This window comes from Fusarium pseudograminearum, chromosome 2, assembly GCF_000303195.2.
Source record: "Fusarium pseudograminearum CS3096 chromosome 2, whole genome shotgun sequence".
In the NCBI taxonomy this organism is placed as follows: Eukaryota; Fungi; Ascomycota; class Sordariomycetes; order Hypocreales; family Nectriaceae; genus Fusarium; species Fusarium pseudograminearum.
Window position 1 is genome coordinate 6,181,448 of NC_031952.1, and position 16,375 is coordinate 6,197,822.

The 16,375-nt window shown below is 47.9% G+C and overlaps 6 protein-coding genes across 6 annotated transcripts; 1 reads left to right on the forward strand and 5 right to left on the reverse strand.

Annotated features, from left to right (window-relative positions):
* Positions 1–676: 676 nt before the first annotated feature.
* Positions 677–2,727, reverse strand: FPSE_06654 (uncharacterized protein; the record flags this gene model as incomplete). Its single annotated transcript, XM_009259772.1, has 10 exons — positions 677–820; positions 877–1,085; positions 1,130–1,247; positions 1,293–1,421; positions 1,476–1,529; positions 1,582–1,611; positions 1,660–2,170; positions 2,223–2,447; positions 2,497–2,573; positions 2,626–2,727. 10 exons carry the CDS (start codon positions 2,725–2,727, stop codon positions 677–679), a joined length of 1,599 nt encoding a protein of 532 aa, XP_009258047.1.
* Positions 2,728–3,415: 688 nt separating this feature from the next.
* FPSE_06653 (uncharacterized protein) lies at positions 3,416–5,262 on the reverse strand (the record flags this gene model as incomplete). Its single annotated transcript, XM_009259771.1, has 5 exons — positions 3,416–3,570; positions 3,618–3,806; positions 3,856–4,554; positions 4,686–5,108; positions 5,241–5,262. The coding sequence occupies 5 exons, from the start codon at positions 5,260–5,262 to the stop codon at positions 3,416–3,418; spliced, it is 1,488 nt and encodes a 495-aa protein (XP_009258046.1).
* A 613-nt stretch (positions 5,263–5,875) lies between these two features.
* FPSE_06652 (uncharacterized protein) lies at positions 5,876–7,570 on the forward strand (the record flags this gene model as incomplete). Its single annotated transcript, XM_009259770.1, has 1 exon — positions 5,876–7,570. The coding sequence occupies one exon, from the start codon at positions 5,876–5,878 to the stop codon at positions 7,568–7,570; it is 1,695 nt and encodes a 564-aa protein (XP_009258045.1).
* A 129-nt stretch (positions 7,571–7,699) lies between these two features.
* Positions 7,700–9,145, reverse strand: FPSE_06651 (uncharacterized protein; the record flags this gene model as incomplete). Its single annotated transcript, XM_009259769.1, has 1 exon — positions 7,700–9,145. The coding sequence occupies one exon, from the start codon at positions 9,143–9,145 to the stop codon at positions 7,700–7,702; it is 1,446 nt and encodes a 481-aa protein (XP_009258044.1).
* Positions 9,146–10,043: 898 nt separating this feature from the next.
* FPSE_06650 (uncharacterized protein) lies at positions 10,044–11,979 on the reverse strand (the record flags this gene model as incomplete). Its single annotated transcript, XM_009259768.1, has 2 exons — positions 10,044–10,075; positions 10,149–11,979. The coding sequence occupies 2 exons, from the start codon at positions 11,977–11,979 to the stop codon at positions 10,044–10,046; spliced, it is 1,863 nt and encodes a 620-aa protein (XP_009258043.1).
* An 839-nt stretch (positions 11,980–12,818) lies between these two features.
* FPSE_06649 (uncharacterized protein) lies at positions 12,819–15,340 on the reverse strand (the record flags this gene model as incomplete). The annotated part of the gene is made up of 9 exons (XM_009259767.1): positions 12,819–13,002; positions 13,055–13,098; positions 13,164–13,878; positions 13,938–14,049; positions 14,103–14,447; positions 14,608–14,877; positions 14,931–15,067; positions 15,124–15,244; positions 15,304–15,340. 9 exons carry the CDS (start codon positions 15,338–15,340, stop codon positions 12,819–12,821), a joined length of 1,965 nt encoding a protein of 654 aa, XP_009258042.1.
* Between the last annotated feature and the right edge of the window lie 1,035 nt (positions 15,341–16,375).

Below are 16,375 nucleotides of genomic sequence, written 5' to 3' on the forward strand. Positions count from 1 at the left end.
CTGTGATGATATGACAAGACATGCTTTCCGGTGGCTGGGTTTATGCTTACCAGGAAAACTTCAGTCCTCGCAAACGGATGTGTTATGTCCGTTTTTGATCACTGCTAGCCGTTGATTGTCCGACGGTGGCGTCAGATGGACTGTCCATGTGTCTTGACCCTCGTAAAGATGATGTCCAAGTCTCGAGCCAGTGGGTGGTGATACAGCACTGCCAAATGCAAGACACAGCTAAGAACAGACAATTCCAGCATTCATTTCAACAGGTGGAACTCCTTTCAAGACCTTGCATTAACTCCGAATATTGGAAAGATACAAGATCGACACACGGATCACACGGCGAACAGTGCCGTTGCATTTACGGCCCAACCAAGCAAATTCTGTTGCACGACTCCACGTCCACGCGAGGGGAACCACTGCGAATTGGGTCTTTATTGGGGTTCCAGGTCCACCAAAACTCGTCTATCCATTATTGGGAGATTAGTTGATGATCGATACGAGAATGAGACGAGAAGAATTGGAAAGTTACAGTGTTAAAGGGGGACACGCCTTGAAATCACAGGTTAATAAAAGTGAAAAATGTTCACAAGAACTAGCTCTGATATGGATACATGTTGATCTCATGTGGGTTGTCCTATCTAGTCTGGAAGTTACACACCCAATTGCACTCAAGCGTGGTTCATGACTTGACTGGCCTATCAGTCTGGACATCCTCCACATTCTCATCGTCGATTCTCTTCGCACGGCTCGCAGCGATGCCCACATCCTCGACCTTGGAGAAATCTGCAATCCCAAACACCTCGTCCATACGCTCAAGCGAGATCTGTAGATCACGTATGTCAGTCTCCGCATATGCCTCCATAGGCAGGGCCTACTTACACCCTTGGTCTCGGGGATCCAGTACGCGACAACGGCCATGAAAAAGTTGAAAGATCCAAAGATAAAGTACGCTCGGTACGGATCGTGCAGAAGCATGACTGGGGTTGACTTGGACACGGCAAGGTTGTGGACCCAGTGGGTGAATGATGCCAGCGCGACGTTGTATGCACGTAGGCGATTCGTAGGGATCTCGGACACGTAAATCCAGGCTGCACCGTTAGTAGAGTTCCTCGTCTAGATGCCTAATACTTACAGACTGGTCCCCAACTCATATTGAAAGCCGCGGCAAAGATGTACACCATCGCCAGTGCGGCAATACCCGCTGGAGGGGGATGATCATTCTCTCCAGGCTCAGGACCGAAACGAAGGTACTGGATATGTTAGCTTGAGTTGAGACGTACATCAGAGATACGCACAAAGCCGATGAAAAACATGCAAAATGCTTGAATGGCACCGCCGATCATAAATGATTTACGACGACCAAGGGAATCAGCCAGGAAGAATATGAAGATCAAGCATGTCACGACCTTGACTACACCGTAGATCTGATAGTGTCAGTATGTGTACATATACTGGAAGCTGAGCCTGAGTGTACTTACACCTTGTGCGAATAACGCTGTTGTGGTACTCGAGAGTCCTAGATCTTTAAAGATCTAGGTAGTCAGTATGACATATCGTGAGAAATATTGCTCATGGAATACTCACAGTCGGGGCGTAGTAGTTGATAGCGCCGGTCTAAATATCGTTAGTGACTCATCAACAGAACCCTTAGCCAACACTTACACCTGTCCACTGTCCTAACGTGACTATACCAACCGTCAAAAGTGCCCTCTTCCTGTTCCATGGTAGCGTCCAGCACTCTTTCTGCAGTGCCCAAAACCCAGTATCCTGCATGACCGCCTTCTCCTGATCAATCTGCGTCTTGAGCTCCAACAACTCCTGCTGAATATACGCATGATCAACAGGCAACTTCCTCACGTCGGATAGCACGGCGCCAGCCTTTTCCCACTGATCCCTAGAAGCAAGCCATCGAGGTGATTCCGGACAGAATATCATGCTAAAAAAGAGAAGCGCTGGACAGATGGATTGGCACCCGAGGGGAACCATCCAAGTTGCTTTGCCAGGGAGGTGCAGAAGGGAGCCATAGTTGATGAAATAGGCCGTCATGCCTCCGAGAACGAGGAGAAGTTGAAAGAAGCCGACGAGAAAGCCACGAATAGCACGGGGTGAGTTTTCAGAGACATAGGTTGGTGCGAGCATTGTTCCTGCACCGAGGCCAAGACCCTCGATGAAGCTGTCTTTTGTCAGAACCACATAACCCAAGAAGAGACACCGAGACAGCATACCGTCCAATATAGAATGCTGAAAGATGGCCGTAGGAAAATGCTTGCATAATTCCACCGATAAACCCCGTGATGGCGACAAGAAGAAGAGCGGGTTTACGGCCCTTGCGATCTGCAAAGGGACTTGAGAGGAGAGCTCCGCCAATGGCACCGGCTTGCATAGTAGTGACCAGATTACCAGCAAGGTCAGCGCGTGCTTGATCAGAACGATTGTTGAGACCAAACTCTCTGGGAACCTGTTAGCATGCAAGTTTGCGATTCGAAGCGTAGGGCAAACCTCTGAAAGTCCGGCATAGCCAGGACACCACCAATGATACCGGCATCAACTCCGAATAGGGCTCCGGCGAAACATGCCTTGTTTAGTTAGCAAATGCGTTTGTCAAGACTTGATAGCGTAGAGAATTACCGAAGCTGTCAAGGCGATTACTCGCCAGTTGTAAATTTCTGGAGGATCAACGCGGATGGCATCGTTGCGCACGATGCGCTTGAACATGCCATGTATCGTCATCTTTACTCAACACACACTTCTCAGCAGCGGAGAAAAGTGACAAAATTGAAGAGGATCTTGAAGAAACGGGAATAAAAGCTTACGAGAGCATCTTGATTTAAGTAGTGGAGTCACGGCACGGTTGCATAAGTGCGAGCCTTGTTTGTCATAATGCCCGGGATGAGATGTAATATCAATGCGGGGTCGCGATGGAGGCATGATTGTTTGTCTCTGTAGATCATTCTGGGGTCGTTGCAGATCGGGGAGTATCGCATGATGATCTGCTTCGGGGAGTGTCGGTTACGTATTGAGGAGTCTTGGTTGGATGGTAGAAGGGGAAATTTCAGCCGCTGAGGTGACTTTTGGAGTTGATAGTTAGTAGGTTTCTGAGTGCCTATTGTTGGGGATCTAGGGATCAATGGCTTTGGGCTTGTATCGTATTGCTGCAACCTTTCGGACTTACCAAAGTGGGCTGCAGCCGACATGCAGGTTGTGCTGACGCCCAGCATCTGGGTGAAACATTGCTCACGAGGAATATTTACGAGTGGATAGTATCTTGAAATGTAGACATGTGCTTACAAGGGTTAAAATCCTCACCTCAAACCTCCGAGGCATAGAAACTAAACAGACTATGAGGGAGCACGAGACGCCATATATGGCTTCATCTGTTTGTTACTCTTTTGATGACCACGCATCTTGGGTAACTCTATCAAGTATGGCTACCCCAAAGAGCATCAGGACTCTTCCAAATCTGTTCCAGCTCTGACCCGAGTGAAGGCGTAGGCCAACCGCATCTCTTCTGACAAGAATCCAGCATTTCCAAGACAGCCTCCTTCTGGCGAGGATTTTGCATAAACATACCAGCTATAACCTGAATTAGTAAAGCCCCGATGTGTATAATGCGAACCTACCGATAAAAAGACATTGTGAGGACAGCATGCTAGAGGCGTCTTCTGTAAGTGTCATGCCAATTCCACAGACCATATCAATGCTTTGTTGTATATCATTCTGGCGCTTTAGCAGACCTTGTATGCCATCGAGATGTGGCTCGTGAGCTGTAACAAGGAGCCGGGAGCAATGGTGAAGCTGCACCGCAAGCCCTATCTCCGGTCAGTCCTACGGAGGTCAAATCGAGACGAGATTACATACCGAAGCATTGTGGATGTATGAGATGCGGCTTGAAGACTTCGATCCCATACTGACCCATGGCTGGCAACGCTGAAAACTCAACCGTCAAATGAGACTGCCATTCGCCCAACATGTTCTTCAGCGCTTTTGCCCAGCCTATTCTCCTTGCCAGGCCATCTTCCATCTCAATCGATGAGTCAACAGCACAGAAATTGATGACTTGTGCCATGATCCATACAGCTCTTGAAGCAAGTTCATGATTATCTAGCTCTGCGTATCCTTTCTTGGGCATCCACGTACTATACGTCCTCCTCTTCTCGCGAAAAGCAACCCATATATCTTGTCGTAACCAAGCCCACCAAGTCGTACTCTCAAGACTCGATGTCTCCACTTCAATCTGTCTTGATCTTAATATTCGAAAGACACCTTGGAGGTGCTGCTGCCAGTCCTGCCGTGATCCACGTAGCATTTCATACGTCGACACCATGAGTGTCGTGGCCATTAGCTCCTGGCTATTCTGATACGTCGAGTACCGCATTGCCTTTTGAACATAGTGTAACGTTTGGTAGTAATACTGCAAAGCAATGTTTTGGTCTGGGCGCTGATTGGATGGGATGCTTTCGTCGAGGGATCGGTGGTAGCTTGATAGTGCAAGGATGGCGTTGAGAAGACCTGCATTTCGCACAGCGAGATGTGGTACTCTTGTGGAGAAGGTCCTGGCTGGATCGAATAAGTCGAGCTGTAATTGTTAACGTCACGTATGGAGCGGAGGATCGGTCAGCCCACCCATGAGCATATCCTATGCAGGAAGTTCTGAAACAAGCCCTGTTCTTGATCAAGCAGTGATATACTCTCGGAAGCCTGCCAGAGGCTTTCCTCGGAAATATTCGAAGTGCGACTGTTTCGTCTGTCGGATATCTCAGGCTGTGTATCAATGGCCCTTGTTGCTCTCTGTAACGGAGTGATGTCGCTGTCAGCTCGACCGTCTGGAGATGTATCAAGAAGATCACCATGGAGCGTTTCTGCCTCTAGAAACTCTTCATTTGGGGCTTCGTTGGATAGGATTCCGAACCATCGAACTGCAGCTGCGCTTGCGGATGAGGCAGGCGTTGTGGAAGCCGACTCTGACTGTCCTGTGAACCAGTCTGCTGCATGAAGATGCTGCTGTGATTGTACTGTTGTATCCGAATTTAGACTACCATTGAACTGTAGTTGATCCTGAGATGCACCTGGCCCCAATGCTACATGCGATTGGGATGCAGCGATTGACCGAACTGTATGTGTGAGTTCATTTTGGGTGCTGATGATGTGCCCCAACTGCCGGAGGATTTCCAAACTAGCTGGGTCAAATCTATGTAGTTTGCGTCAATAGGGTCCTGGGAACAAATCGGGTATAGAACACGCACTGCGAATGATCCTTTTCAGCATTGTCGTAAGAACAATGAATGTTCAACGATGCACAAAACCCACAGGTTGGCTGCACATTGTCGCACTTTGTCTTCCTCGCACGACACACATGACAAGCCTTTAAACTTCTTTTACGAGGATATTTCGGGTCTGACGTTGGTAGGCGAGCCCGTTTGGCGCCATTCTTTGTCTCTGTTGTGTCCTGCATTGTTTCTCTCTTATTGTTTCCGGGTATGAAAGGCGACAAAGAGATCAAGGATCGGGGAGAATGAATGAAAGTACCCGAGAATGAGGAAGCAAAGAAGGAGCGGGGAATTTGCAATGACTGCATTCCGTATCAGACAATTTGTCTTGGCAACTGTTAGTTCCAGGGCGTCTTGTGATGGCAATTGGGCGTCGTGCATGCATATTAGCTGCGGCGATATTGGTGTGTAACCCCTCACGGGGATTGTCGGGCCTGGAAATGACATTGTAGATCACTGTGGAAGGAAGACATAGTAGCGGGAATACGAAGTTGATCATAAGCACAAGATCTGAGAGATATTACAAAAGAGCCAGATTCCCGGAAAAGAAACATTTCTAGTTTACTGATTGATCTTTACCGCTTCATCTTCCCACTCACATCCAGCTCATCATGGGTGACCTTGACCCCGACCAGCCACAGGCCTCAAACCCTGTCTCATCCTGGCAAACAGCCCATCTCCACACGCGTCCCAAGTCATTTTCAACAGACATCCTCGTTGTTGGGGGCGGTCTTGGAGGTGTCGCAGCAGCTCTCGGTGCTCTTCGCAGAGGTCGTCGCGTTTTATTGACAGAAGAATACGAATGGCTTGGAGGTCAATTAACAAGCCAAGCTGTCCCGCCGGATGAACATACATGGGTTGAGCAATTCGGTGTTACGCGCTCGTATCGTGCTCTAAGAGATGGTGTCAGACAATATTATCGCGATAATTATCCCCTTACAGAAGATGCAAGGAGGAGACCTCAGTTGAACCCCGGTGCTGGACATGTCAGCAAGCTTTGCCATGAGCCGAGAGTTGCAGTGGCCGTTATTGAAACCATGCTGATGCCATTCATTGGCAGTGGTTTACTGGTCATCAAGAAACGAGTCAAGGCTGTCTCTTGTGATATGCTGGGACAGGTGGTCCAGTCTGTAACATTTCGAAAGTTGGATACACCAGACAACTTTACCGTTGATGCGAAATATGTTATTGACGCGACAGAACTTGGGGATTTATTGCCCATGTCAAAAACTCCTTACGTTACCGGCTTCGAGTCACGAAAAGACACGGGAGAACCAAGTGCACCCGAAGAAGCACAGCCTCAGAACTCACAAGCAGTCTCTATCTGTTTTGCCGTTGACCACATCGAAGGAGAAGACAACACCATACCCAAGCCCGAGAAATACGATCATTGGCGAAAATGTCACCCTGACTTCTGGGGCGCACCACTTCTTGGTCTTAAAGCGCCTCATCCTCGAACCCTAGAGATCGTGGAACGAGAGTTTACACCGAATCCCAATGATGATCCAGCGTTGGTCATCTCCGACCAGCGAAAGTCTGGCGGAGACATGAACCTCTGGACATTCCGACGCATTGCGGCCAAGGACAACTTTACGTCTGGGGCGTATCAGTCAGATATCTGTCTTGTGAACTGGCCCATGATTGACTACTTCGAGAAACCTATTATCGATGTCTCTGAAACCGAACTACAAGAGCGACTCGCTGAAGCGGCATCTTTGTCTTACAGTATGCTGTATTATCTACAGACAGACTGTCCCCGCGCAGATGGCAAAGGCACAGGCTACCCAGGTCTTCGATTGAGAGGCGACATCACTGGTACAGAACATGGCCTGGCAATGGCACCGTACGTCCGAGAATCGCGCCGCATTAAAGCTGTAACAACTATTGTCGAGCAAGACCTCTCCCTCGACGTCCGCGGCTCCAAAGGTGCAGTACACTACCCCGATAGTGTAGGTGTGGGCATGTACCGCATCGATCTTCATCCATCCACTGGGGGAGACAACTATATCGACGTGGCGTGTTGTCCTTTCGAGATTCCCCTTGGAGCTCTGATCCCGCTGGAGAGACCAAATCTGCTGGCTGCGTCCAAGAACATCGGCACGACCCATATTACGAATGGATGCTACAGATTACATCCCGTGGAGTGGAATATTGGTGAGGCCGCGGGTTTGTTAGCGGCTCATTGTCTAGATCAGGATTTGGCACCGCATGACGTGCAAGGAAAGAAGGAATTGTTCAAGGAATTCCAGGACATGATTATTAAAGAGGGTATCGAGACGGAATGGCCTGATATTTCTGGATACTGAGATCTACCATAGCGATCATTCTCTTTGAGATTAGAGCGTAGCGATCTAGAAACAAGATAGAACATTTGCACAGCTAAAGTTCCAATGACTGGTCTTAGCGATACCAACAGTCATGTTATTTACAGACTTTCAAGCCTTTCCAGCAGCAACCTCGTACGATGGTGGTGGGACATCGGGTGCATGTTCTTCAGTCGTAGAAGGACCTGCTGGCGAGTCCCTAACCTGCGACAAGCCCCTGATCTGCTGTAATCGAGGCTCTCCCGCGAGACCAAGTATTTCGAGAAAGTCCCTTCTCTTCAAAGCCTTGATAAACTTGACTGCGCTCTCATTCACATCCGCCATTGGATCAGCTCCATGATCCATGAATAGCTTGGCCATGTTGAAGTCAAGCCTCAACATTGCCAGCATCAACGGCGTTCTGTTCAAGCCGTCTACTTCGTTCACATCAACACCGTAAGATAACAGACTTTTGACGTGATTGCGGTGGTTGACATCAATGGAGTATGTTATCATTGTTTGACCCCCCAACATGCGTACCTTGGTCTCAGCACCGCGGATCAGTAGTTCTTCGACAATTTCAGGGCTGGCTGTTTCCACTGCGTGACAGATGGCGGGAAGACCGAAGGTTATGTCGATGGCATCATAGTCGGCGCCGTTGTCCATGAGCATTCGCATGACTTCCAGCTTGTCATCCTTCTTTAGAAGAGGATTCCTGATAACCTTTATGAGGACGGGTTGATTCTGGGCATCTGTAAGTCCGAGATCAACGCCGGCAGCTACAAGCTGTCTCAAAATGTCTAAGCGCTTTTTGTTGATGGTGTACTCGAGGATCGTCGTGCACAGGATAGTGGCTGGTTGAGTTTGTGCGCCTCTTTCCAGAAGCAGGCCCACCAGTTTCGCATTCCCATTCTGAATAGCTATGTTCAAGACTGAGTTTCCGTGGACATCGTGACTGTTGACGTCTGCTCCATGTTCAAGCAATGCATGAACAACGTCGACTTGATCCTTCTTGACAGCCTGCGCGAGAACACTTCCGCCGGCCAGTGTAGATGCACCTGCTCTAGCACCGTTTTCCAAGAGGAACCTCACACCTGCCACATTCCCCTTATTCACAACTTCGACAAAACATGGCTCACCAGTTTTGGAAACTTCATTTACGTCCTCGCCAGAGTCAAGTAACATTTTGCAGACGTTCAAACTCCCCATAGACGCAGCCTTGAAAAGAGGAGGTACCTTGTTTGTGGTTGCTCCCATAGAGAGGAGCAGGCGACTAGTTCCAGCTTGGTCGTTTAGAATAGCGCATTTGAGGGGTGTATTGCCATCATCATTGCGGCCGTGGACGTTGGCGCCCTGTGCGATGAGACCCGACACCTGTTGTTCATCACCACGCATAGTCGCGTGGCATAGCGCTGAGACGAGAGGATCAGGCTTCGAGCGGAAGCTGGATTTCAGAGCTTTGAAGAAAGAGGGCTTGTTGGCTTGCGTGGGACTGATAGGAGACGTGTATGGTGGAGGTACATCGAAACCAGCCGTGGCGTGTTCCCTGTCATTGGCATTCTGCTGCAGATTTCTCATGTTTATTTCCAATTATTGTTACGAAGATGAGAAAATAGTATATCGGTCTAGAGTGATGAGAAAATACTGCCTTCACTTTGAGAGGGAGGGAACTTGACCATTATGAAATAAAGCTCAAGAACGAGCATGCGATGGCTCTGCTGCACCACTCTGTATGAGTGGTGACGTAAATTAGCCAGGGACAAAGTCCTAGTGGCTTAGCTAGCGCTAGCAGCCCTGTTGATCAACTCTAGTGATTGAATGAATAGGTTGTGTCGATGCATCTGGGGATATCAGACGGGACAAAAGTACTCACAGGTTTATGCCGTCCCAGGTGTCAATACTGCCTGCAATTTGTCAACCAACCACTGGCATATATTACTTGATTATTACACGTACGGATGACCTTTTTCGAGATGCACTGCCAAGTACCTAGACTACAGCTGATCAGCGCTAACTTGTCTGGAATCGCAATGGCTGCACGAATCCTTCGACCACTACGTTTATGGCAGTCCTTTCGAGCTGGCGTTTACGACTACATGATATTCAACCGAATGTAGTAACCCTTTCGAAGAACGTTAAAATGAACTTGATCAGGTTTAGAACATGCGTAAAAATACTAATCAAGTAACGGCCGAAATGAGTTGTCCTCAAGTATGGATTTCATTGGCTTGTTGACTTCATGAGAGTAAGACGGCCGTGTGAAATGGCCAATAACTCCGAGATGGTGCATGTGAAATAAGCTCACGGTGAATCTTTGCTCCGATCATGGATTGGCCTAGAAGGGTCCGACAGCGGCGCAGATGCAACAGGGCGGACGAAATCACGTTCTCTAGCAGATAGGGATATGAGTAAGGGCTTGTTTCAAACAGTACAGCTCTTGAATACTATCTACAACTGGATATACGGAGCCACTCATCTATTGCCGCCAGCGACGGACGTGGCAGGTCTCTATATCGTTCATCATCATATGTCTCATCCAATACCTTTCGCAACATCTTCCCTTTCATCACCAGTAACTTACTTGCACAACTTGGGTCGTTATTCTCCACAAACGTATTTGCTCTCTCCTCAGCCTCATTTCTCATTCGCCGTAAGGCGTCGCTCTCTTTCATTTGCACAAGACAGAGCGGACACCGACACTCGAAATTCCACGTCCTGCAAAAAGCAGCCTGCCTTGCTTCATAACTGGTTGACTCGTCATATGCATGAGTAATCTCCTCGCCAGAAGCTATCCTTCTCGTAGCACGAAAGAGAATAAGGTCGCCGATCAAGTCTTTCTTCGCGTTGGGTATACATGAGTGATTGATGTATGATGCCCGAACCCATAAACCTGTGCTGGCATTACTGATGTCTTCGTCCTCTGTCTGCTGGCCTAGCCCAAATGCGTTGCGCTGAACAATGTCATGTATTTGAAAGGCATCAATGACGGGGACTTGATCAACCTCGATGAGCTTCTGTCCAATGCCCTTGCAGTCTCCGTGTAGACCTAGAATCCTTTCAACTTGGGAAGGGTTGTTGAGTAGCCTTTGAACAACGGCTTTGTGTAAACCTGCAGGAAAGACTTTGATGACAATGTCTTCTCGCGTATCGCATACTAACGCGCTGAATGTCTCAGACTCGTGGCTCCAGGCCACACAGAAAGCCTTCTCACACATGATGATTTCATTTGGACTTATGTCTCTTGTAGCAAAAAGACCACGGCCAGCGCCAAGGCTAGGCTTGATTTCAGTAGGTCCATCGAACGACGCAACGTCAGGCCTGCCTCCAGCTTTCATGAGTGAGCTGACGATCCTACTCATGTTATAGGCACCTTCTGTAGCCTCTCGAAGTCTAGCATCGATCCTTCTAAGGTGCAGTGCCACATGTTGGTCTTCAGGCTGTAGTTCCTTTTGTTGTTTAAAGTACGCTTTGGCTTGTAAAAACTCGCCCTGGCTGTAAGCGGCTAGACCTGCTCGATTATAGGCTTTTGCATTGAGACTCTCGAGGTCGCCTCTTTGGCCGTATATAATAGAAGACAAAGCATCGGACTTTGCTTCGTCGAATCTCTGAAGTTTCAGGTTGACATAGGATCTGTTTCGGTACAAATCGTTCCGTAGGGTCTCGTCAGACTTGCTATCGGATAGTAGTTTCAACCCGCGGGTGTAGTAGAAATGGGACAGTGGGAAATCCTTTTTCTTCAAGAGAGCGTGGTTGCCTTTCTCCTTGTATGCTTCAGCTGAAAGAGGTTCAAATGCAGATTTGCCGTGTTGTTCTTGTCGCCAAGACTCAGGGCTATCGCTTATTTCCGTTATGAGTATGTCTGACGGATGGTTTACTTGTATAGTAGACTCTCCATGATTGTTAAGTGTGTAATATGGCTCTTTGACAATAAACTCGGAGGCGGTGCCCAAAATGTCGCACCCATGTTGAGATTTGTGCAAGAACAACTCGATACGCTCGACATCATCAGAAGACGTGTCCTGGACGACCGCCCACGATGATGCCTCGAGGATAGCAACGGGTGAGATACGGCGCAGGGAAAGGAAGAGACCTCTATGATGTATTTCCATTCGTAGATCTTTTAGCTTCATTGGTTCAAGATCATCCAGCGTCTTGATGCAAGGTAGGTACGGCGCACCAATACCGTATGCCGGCATGGCTTCCTTGGTTTTCCTAGACACGCCGAATCCAAATGCTGCAGAAGAGATGTCTTGCATAAGGGATTCCGAAACAGCTTGTTCAACTAGGGCTTTGGGGTCTTTTTGTTCTCTTGGTCTACCTTGTTGATCTCTCCGTTGCTTGAGCCTGTCACAAACTGTAGCTTGAATACGGGCTAATTCCTCTGGTGACATGAACAAGGTGTTTGCAGTCATTGTTGCTGATGGGTATCGGTATATGATATCATGAATATTTGTTAAGATGAGTGGGAGATAAATGCGAGAGATAAAGTCAGGGAAGTACTCGGGATGTATATGTATCAGCCATGGCTGTTGTAAAATAATCCATTCTACTTATTATTCTGAAAAGGCAAAGACGGCGTCTGTATGGAGATCAGAACCTGTCACGCCGATGAATGTCACAGTATAGTAGATGCTGACGTATAGTAAGTAATTGACTCATAAATCGAATCCTATTGATTATTTCATAGTTTGTAGTAGTTTTGGAACTCGATTTGCATGGTTACACAACGACTCTAACGAATCAGGGGACTTGGAGTCCGACCCAGCCATTTATAGTGCTCTAAATCGCCTGATAGCGCTAGGGTTGCCTCTAAACTACTATGTAAGCGCACTGAAAGGATTTGACTCGGTGAGTGATGGCCACCAATTAATTTGCTTACTTTCCGAGCCAACCAATCCAAGGGCGAAGGCGCTGTGACGCATCCAAATGACAAGATAGACATTACCAACAATACACCTTGGTGAGAAGAAGATGGCACAACTCTTGAATACGGAGCCAATCATCTATTGACCCTAGTGACGGATGTAGTAACCCTCTATAACTTTGTCTATCATTTGTCTCATCTAATGTCTCTCGCACCAGCTTTCCTTGGGCGTGTAATAGCTCTTTGAATACTAACGTAGTAGCCATGTTGAGGACATCGTGCCCTTGTTATTTGCGCTGGTGCGTTCCAATACACTTCGCCCTGCAGAGGACCTGTCTTAAACCACCGTCCATAACGATGCCATTAACAACCAGTCTTTGGGGAACTTTATCTACTTTTCTCCGGGCTCTGAGAAGAAGGGAGCATAATAGCTCGGTCAAGAGCATAGGGAAGACCACGATGACGGCCGCGGATCATCATGAAACAGATAACAACCTTTCCAAAGACGCCGAACTTTCCGCATAGCGAGAAGCTCACAGTCGGATAGCCAAGGCTCAGACCAACATTACCACTGGAACATATGTCAGAAGCGGGCAATACGACAGGCTGCAGGGATTACTCACTAGGCAGACGTAACTTCGAAGAGAATTGAAAACACGGAAAATGCCTAATCATCCATGTTAGCACTGATGTCAAAATAAAGAGACAATGATTGAATGAGCATCGACTTACAGGATCCTTAACATCGGCGATCCTCGTCTGTTCAGCGATACATATACAAAACGTCCCCAAAAATATATACCAAAGATCAAAGCCAAGCTGGTTCTTCATATGTGTTAAAAGGTACGACTTTCCGTTTTGTTCATTCAGCGACTCTTCATGGTCCCAGAGCCCGAGCGACTTTTCCTCGTACGCATTGGACGCACGGATACTGATAGCAATAGGAAAGACGGCGATATACATCATAATCAAAAGACTCAACTGGACAGCGGGGCTGACGTTTGCGAGGTTGAACGATGCTGTGCCCGTGTGGCGGGCCGAAGCAGCTTGGAATATGGCCGCGGGGATTCGAGCGGATAGAGGAAGAGATGCCACTTCAGCGTTTTTCAAGTCGAGGAGGATGATGAGCAGGATGTCGATAAAGTTGAGGGCGAAGATGATGCTGAAGAGAATCCACGTTGGGCCGCTGGGGAAAAGGAGAGTGTAACATCGTCGAGGGTGGTTAAGGAGGAAGGTGAGAGATTCCTGCGTAGGGGAGGTCTTGGGGGTGATCTTGGACATGATCCAGATGGTCAGGCGGAGGAAGACTGGATAGAGTGTGTTTCCAGCAAACGCTAGAAAGCTCATGAGAATCATAGGCCATTTGGCGTCGCGGAAAGAGATCATCGAGTCAGGTGTAAGGGTAAACCCAAGATTGTCCATCATAGATTGGGCGGAATAGAATCCCCTAGTATCAAGTGTCAGTGTTTGCTTCAAGGCTCAAGGTAATCCGAATTCACTTGCCACCACGTCTTGTCCTGAGCAGCTGCGGCTAGGATATCGGTATACTTGGAGTCTGCGGTATGAATCCAACCAACAAGACAAATTGCGCCGAAAAGGTGAAGTCCAAAGAAGTAACCTTGAATCCTAGTCAGTATGTTCGCCTCATATGTCTAAAATGACCCTACTAACAAGTAACGATCTTGAGCAGCAACTTTAGAGTCCTGTATTCAATACCACCAAGAACTTCCCGATCGTGCTCTGTCAAGTTTTTGAAATGAGAGTTCCGTCCGATTGTAGCCTGGCGTGACAGCTGAGGAATATCGTTGAGAGCAGGCTGTTGGATTGAAGTCGAATTCACTGAGCGAGGACGAGGTGCTGTCTCTGAGCCGAGAAGGAGGAGGGACGCGGCGACATTTGCTACACGGTCGATGGATTTAGAGGCGGTGATTTGGAGACCATCATTGCTCAGGCGACGACGGCGCATCGAAGATGACGCGTTGTTAGACGTTGCACTGTTGACGGGTTTGATCCTATCTACTGTACGTTATTATCGAGGGCAACAAGGAGCCTGTAGGTGGGACTTGCCGTCGTCGGAGTCATCGTGTCTGTCATCGCCATCTATCCTTGCAACGATAGGTTGTCCTTATTCGTCAGCTGTGTTTGAAGAGGTGTGCGACCACGATACCACACTTACCACGGTCGCGGGCTCTAGGACCTGGGATATACAGAGCCGTGTTTCCTGTGTGTGCCTCTGTAGACACGTCGAAAGAGATCGTTGTGGTACGAGTCGCGAACCTCTCCCGATTCGGCTGCTTGTCATTTGGATCTGTAGTCTCATTTGGAGTCCCCGTAGCTATGCTGGGTCCGTCGGTAGTTGACTTCCCAGTTGTGTCAGTCTTTAGGTTCGATTCGTTATAGGCATCTTCGACATCATTGTTTTGTTCGCCGTCGAGCATTTGCGGTGCTATGTCTGACAGTCAGCCTGATTCAGCACAGTCATAAACAAACAAAACCTACCAAGACGCCTCAGATGTCTTTTAAACCAGTGAAGACGCACGATAACAACAATGATGTTGATAAATCCCAAGTTGGTAAGTATAGGAATAAAGTAGATATAAAGCTGCTGATACGTCTTGAGATCCTTCACATCGATACTTCAAACGGATGACCATTAGTAACATATATCGCATTGCGGAACGAAGGGACGAACGTGTTTAAACCCGACTCGGTAGATGCGCTGGCCCCAAAAAACCATGCATCAATAGCAGCCATATTGCCATAAGGATACAGGATGGGCAGGGCCATCAAGCCCATGAAGATGATGTATGCATCTACGCGGCTCAGAAATTAGCAATCACATGTCAAATATCATCGCGGACCAATACCTTACAGTGCAATGTCAGAAAGTTTATAGGTGGGCGATACATCTTGTCGGTGAAAGGACGAAGGACGAGGCAAGGCTAGAAAGGATACACGGCACGAAATGCTGGACAGGATGCAGGAGAGAGAAACAAAAAATAAGGTTGAGGGAGGGCATTTTGTTTCTTTGGCCCGTGGAGTACTTCTTTCGCCCTCGCGCTATCACCGGATTACTGGATTCGTACATATTGAGATTGCAGCTCTGATAGCCACAAATTACAAAGAGTTACACAGCCTCGAGTTATCACCCAGCTAACTGGATCTGATCATGGTGAGACCACAAGGCCCTCCCTTGTAGAGGTATCAAAACCTCGATGACTCGTCTAGAGCTTGTAGTAGTCAGCAATATGCAAAGAATCATGGCAGTGAAAGTGAGACAGATCCCCTGCTCCGTTTTTGCTAAAGTTACGAACGGACCAATAGCGATCGAGGGAAGCCATGATGATCGATGAGGGAAAAGCTTGATTTTCTTAGCGCAAGAGATCGCTTTGGGGTGGGGGTTACCGGGATATACGGATATTTCACGCATTAAAGTCATCTGAAAGCCATGACGACTCTGTATATATACATAACAGACTCAGTCATTGAAGTAAAGTCAACCGATTATGACCTCATCTTACTCGTGAACTGCAAGTCATTGATCTCAGTAACGAGTTTGCCGTCGCATCTGAAGTTGTTTGCTTCGGCTCTGGGAGGATCCCAGCGTAATGAGAATGGTAGTAGTCTGAGGCCTCCATGAGGCATTTCACGGCACTCACCTGATATATGTTTGCTTTGTTGTGGCCAACCTGTAAGGTCATCTCAGCTCCACACCGCGTTTTCGACGCCCGCCCGGTACCTCCAACGTGCATCTCCCTGGAATTAAACAACAGCAGGCTAAGGCATGCCGCCACATCAATATTACTCTATCAATCGCTTTCCTATCATTTAAGCTTATTGACCAAAAGATTAAAGACTCTTGTTGATTATCCAGACATCACTAATATATACAGCAGCACAATATAATCGACATGAGTTAATATATCTAGCAAATGCCCTCCCAA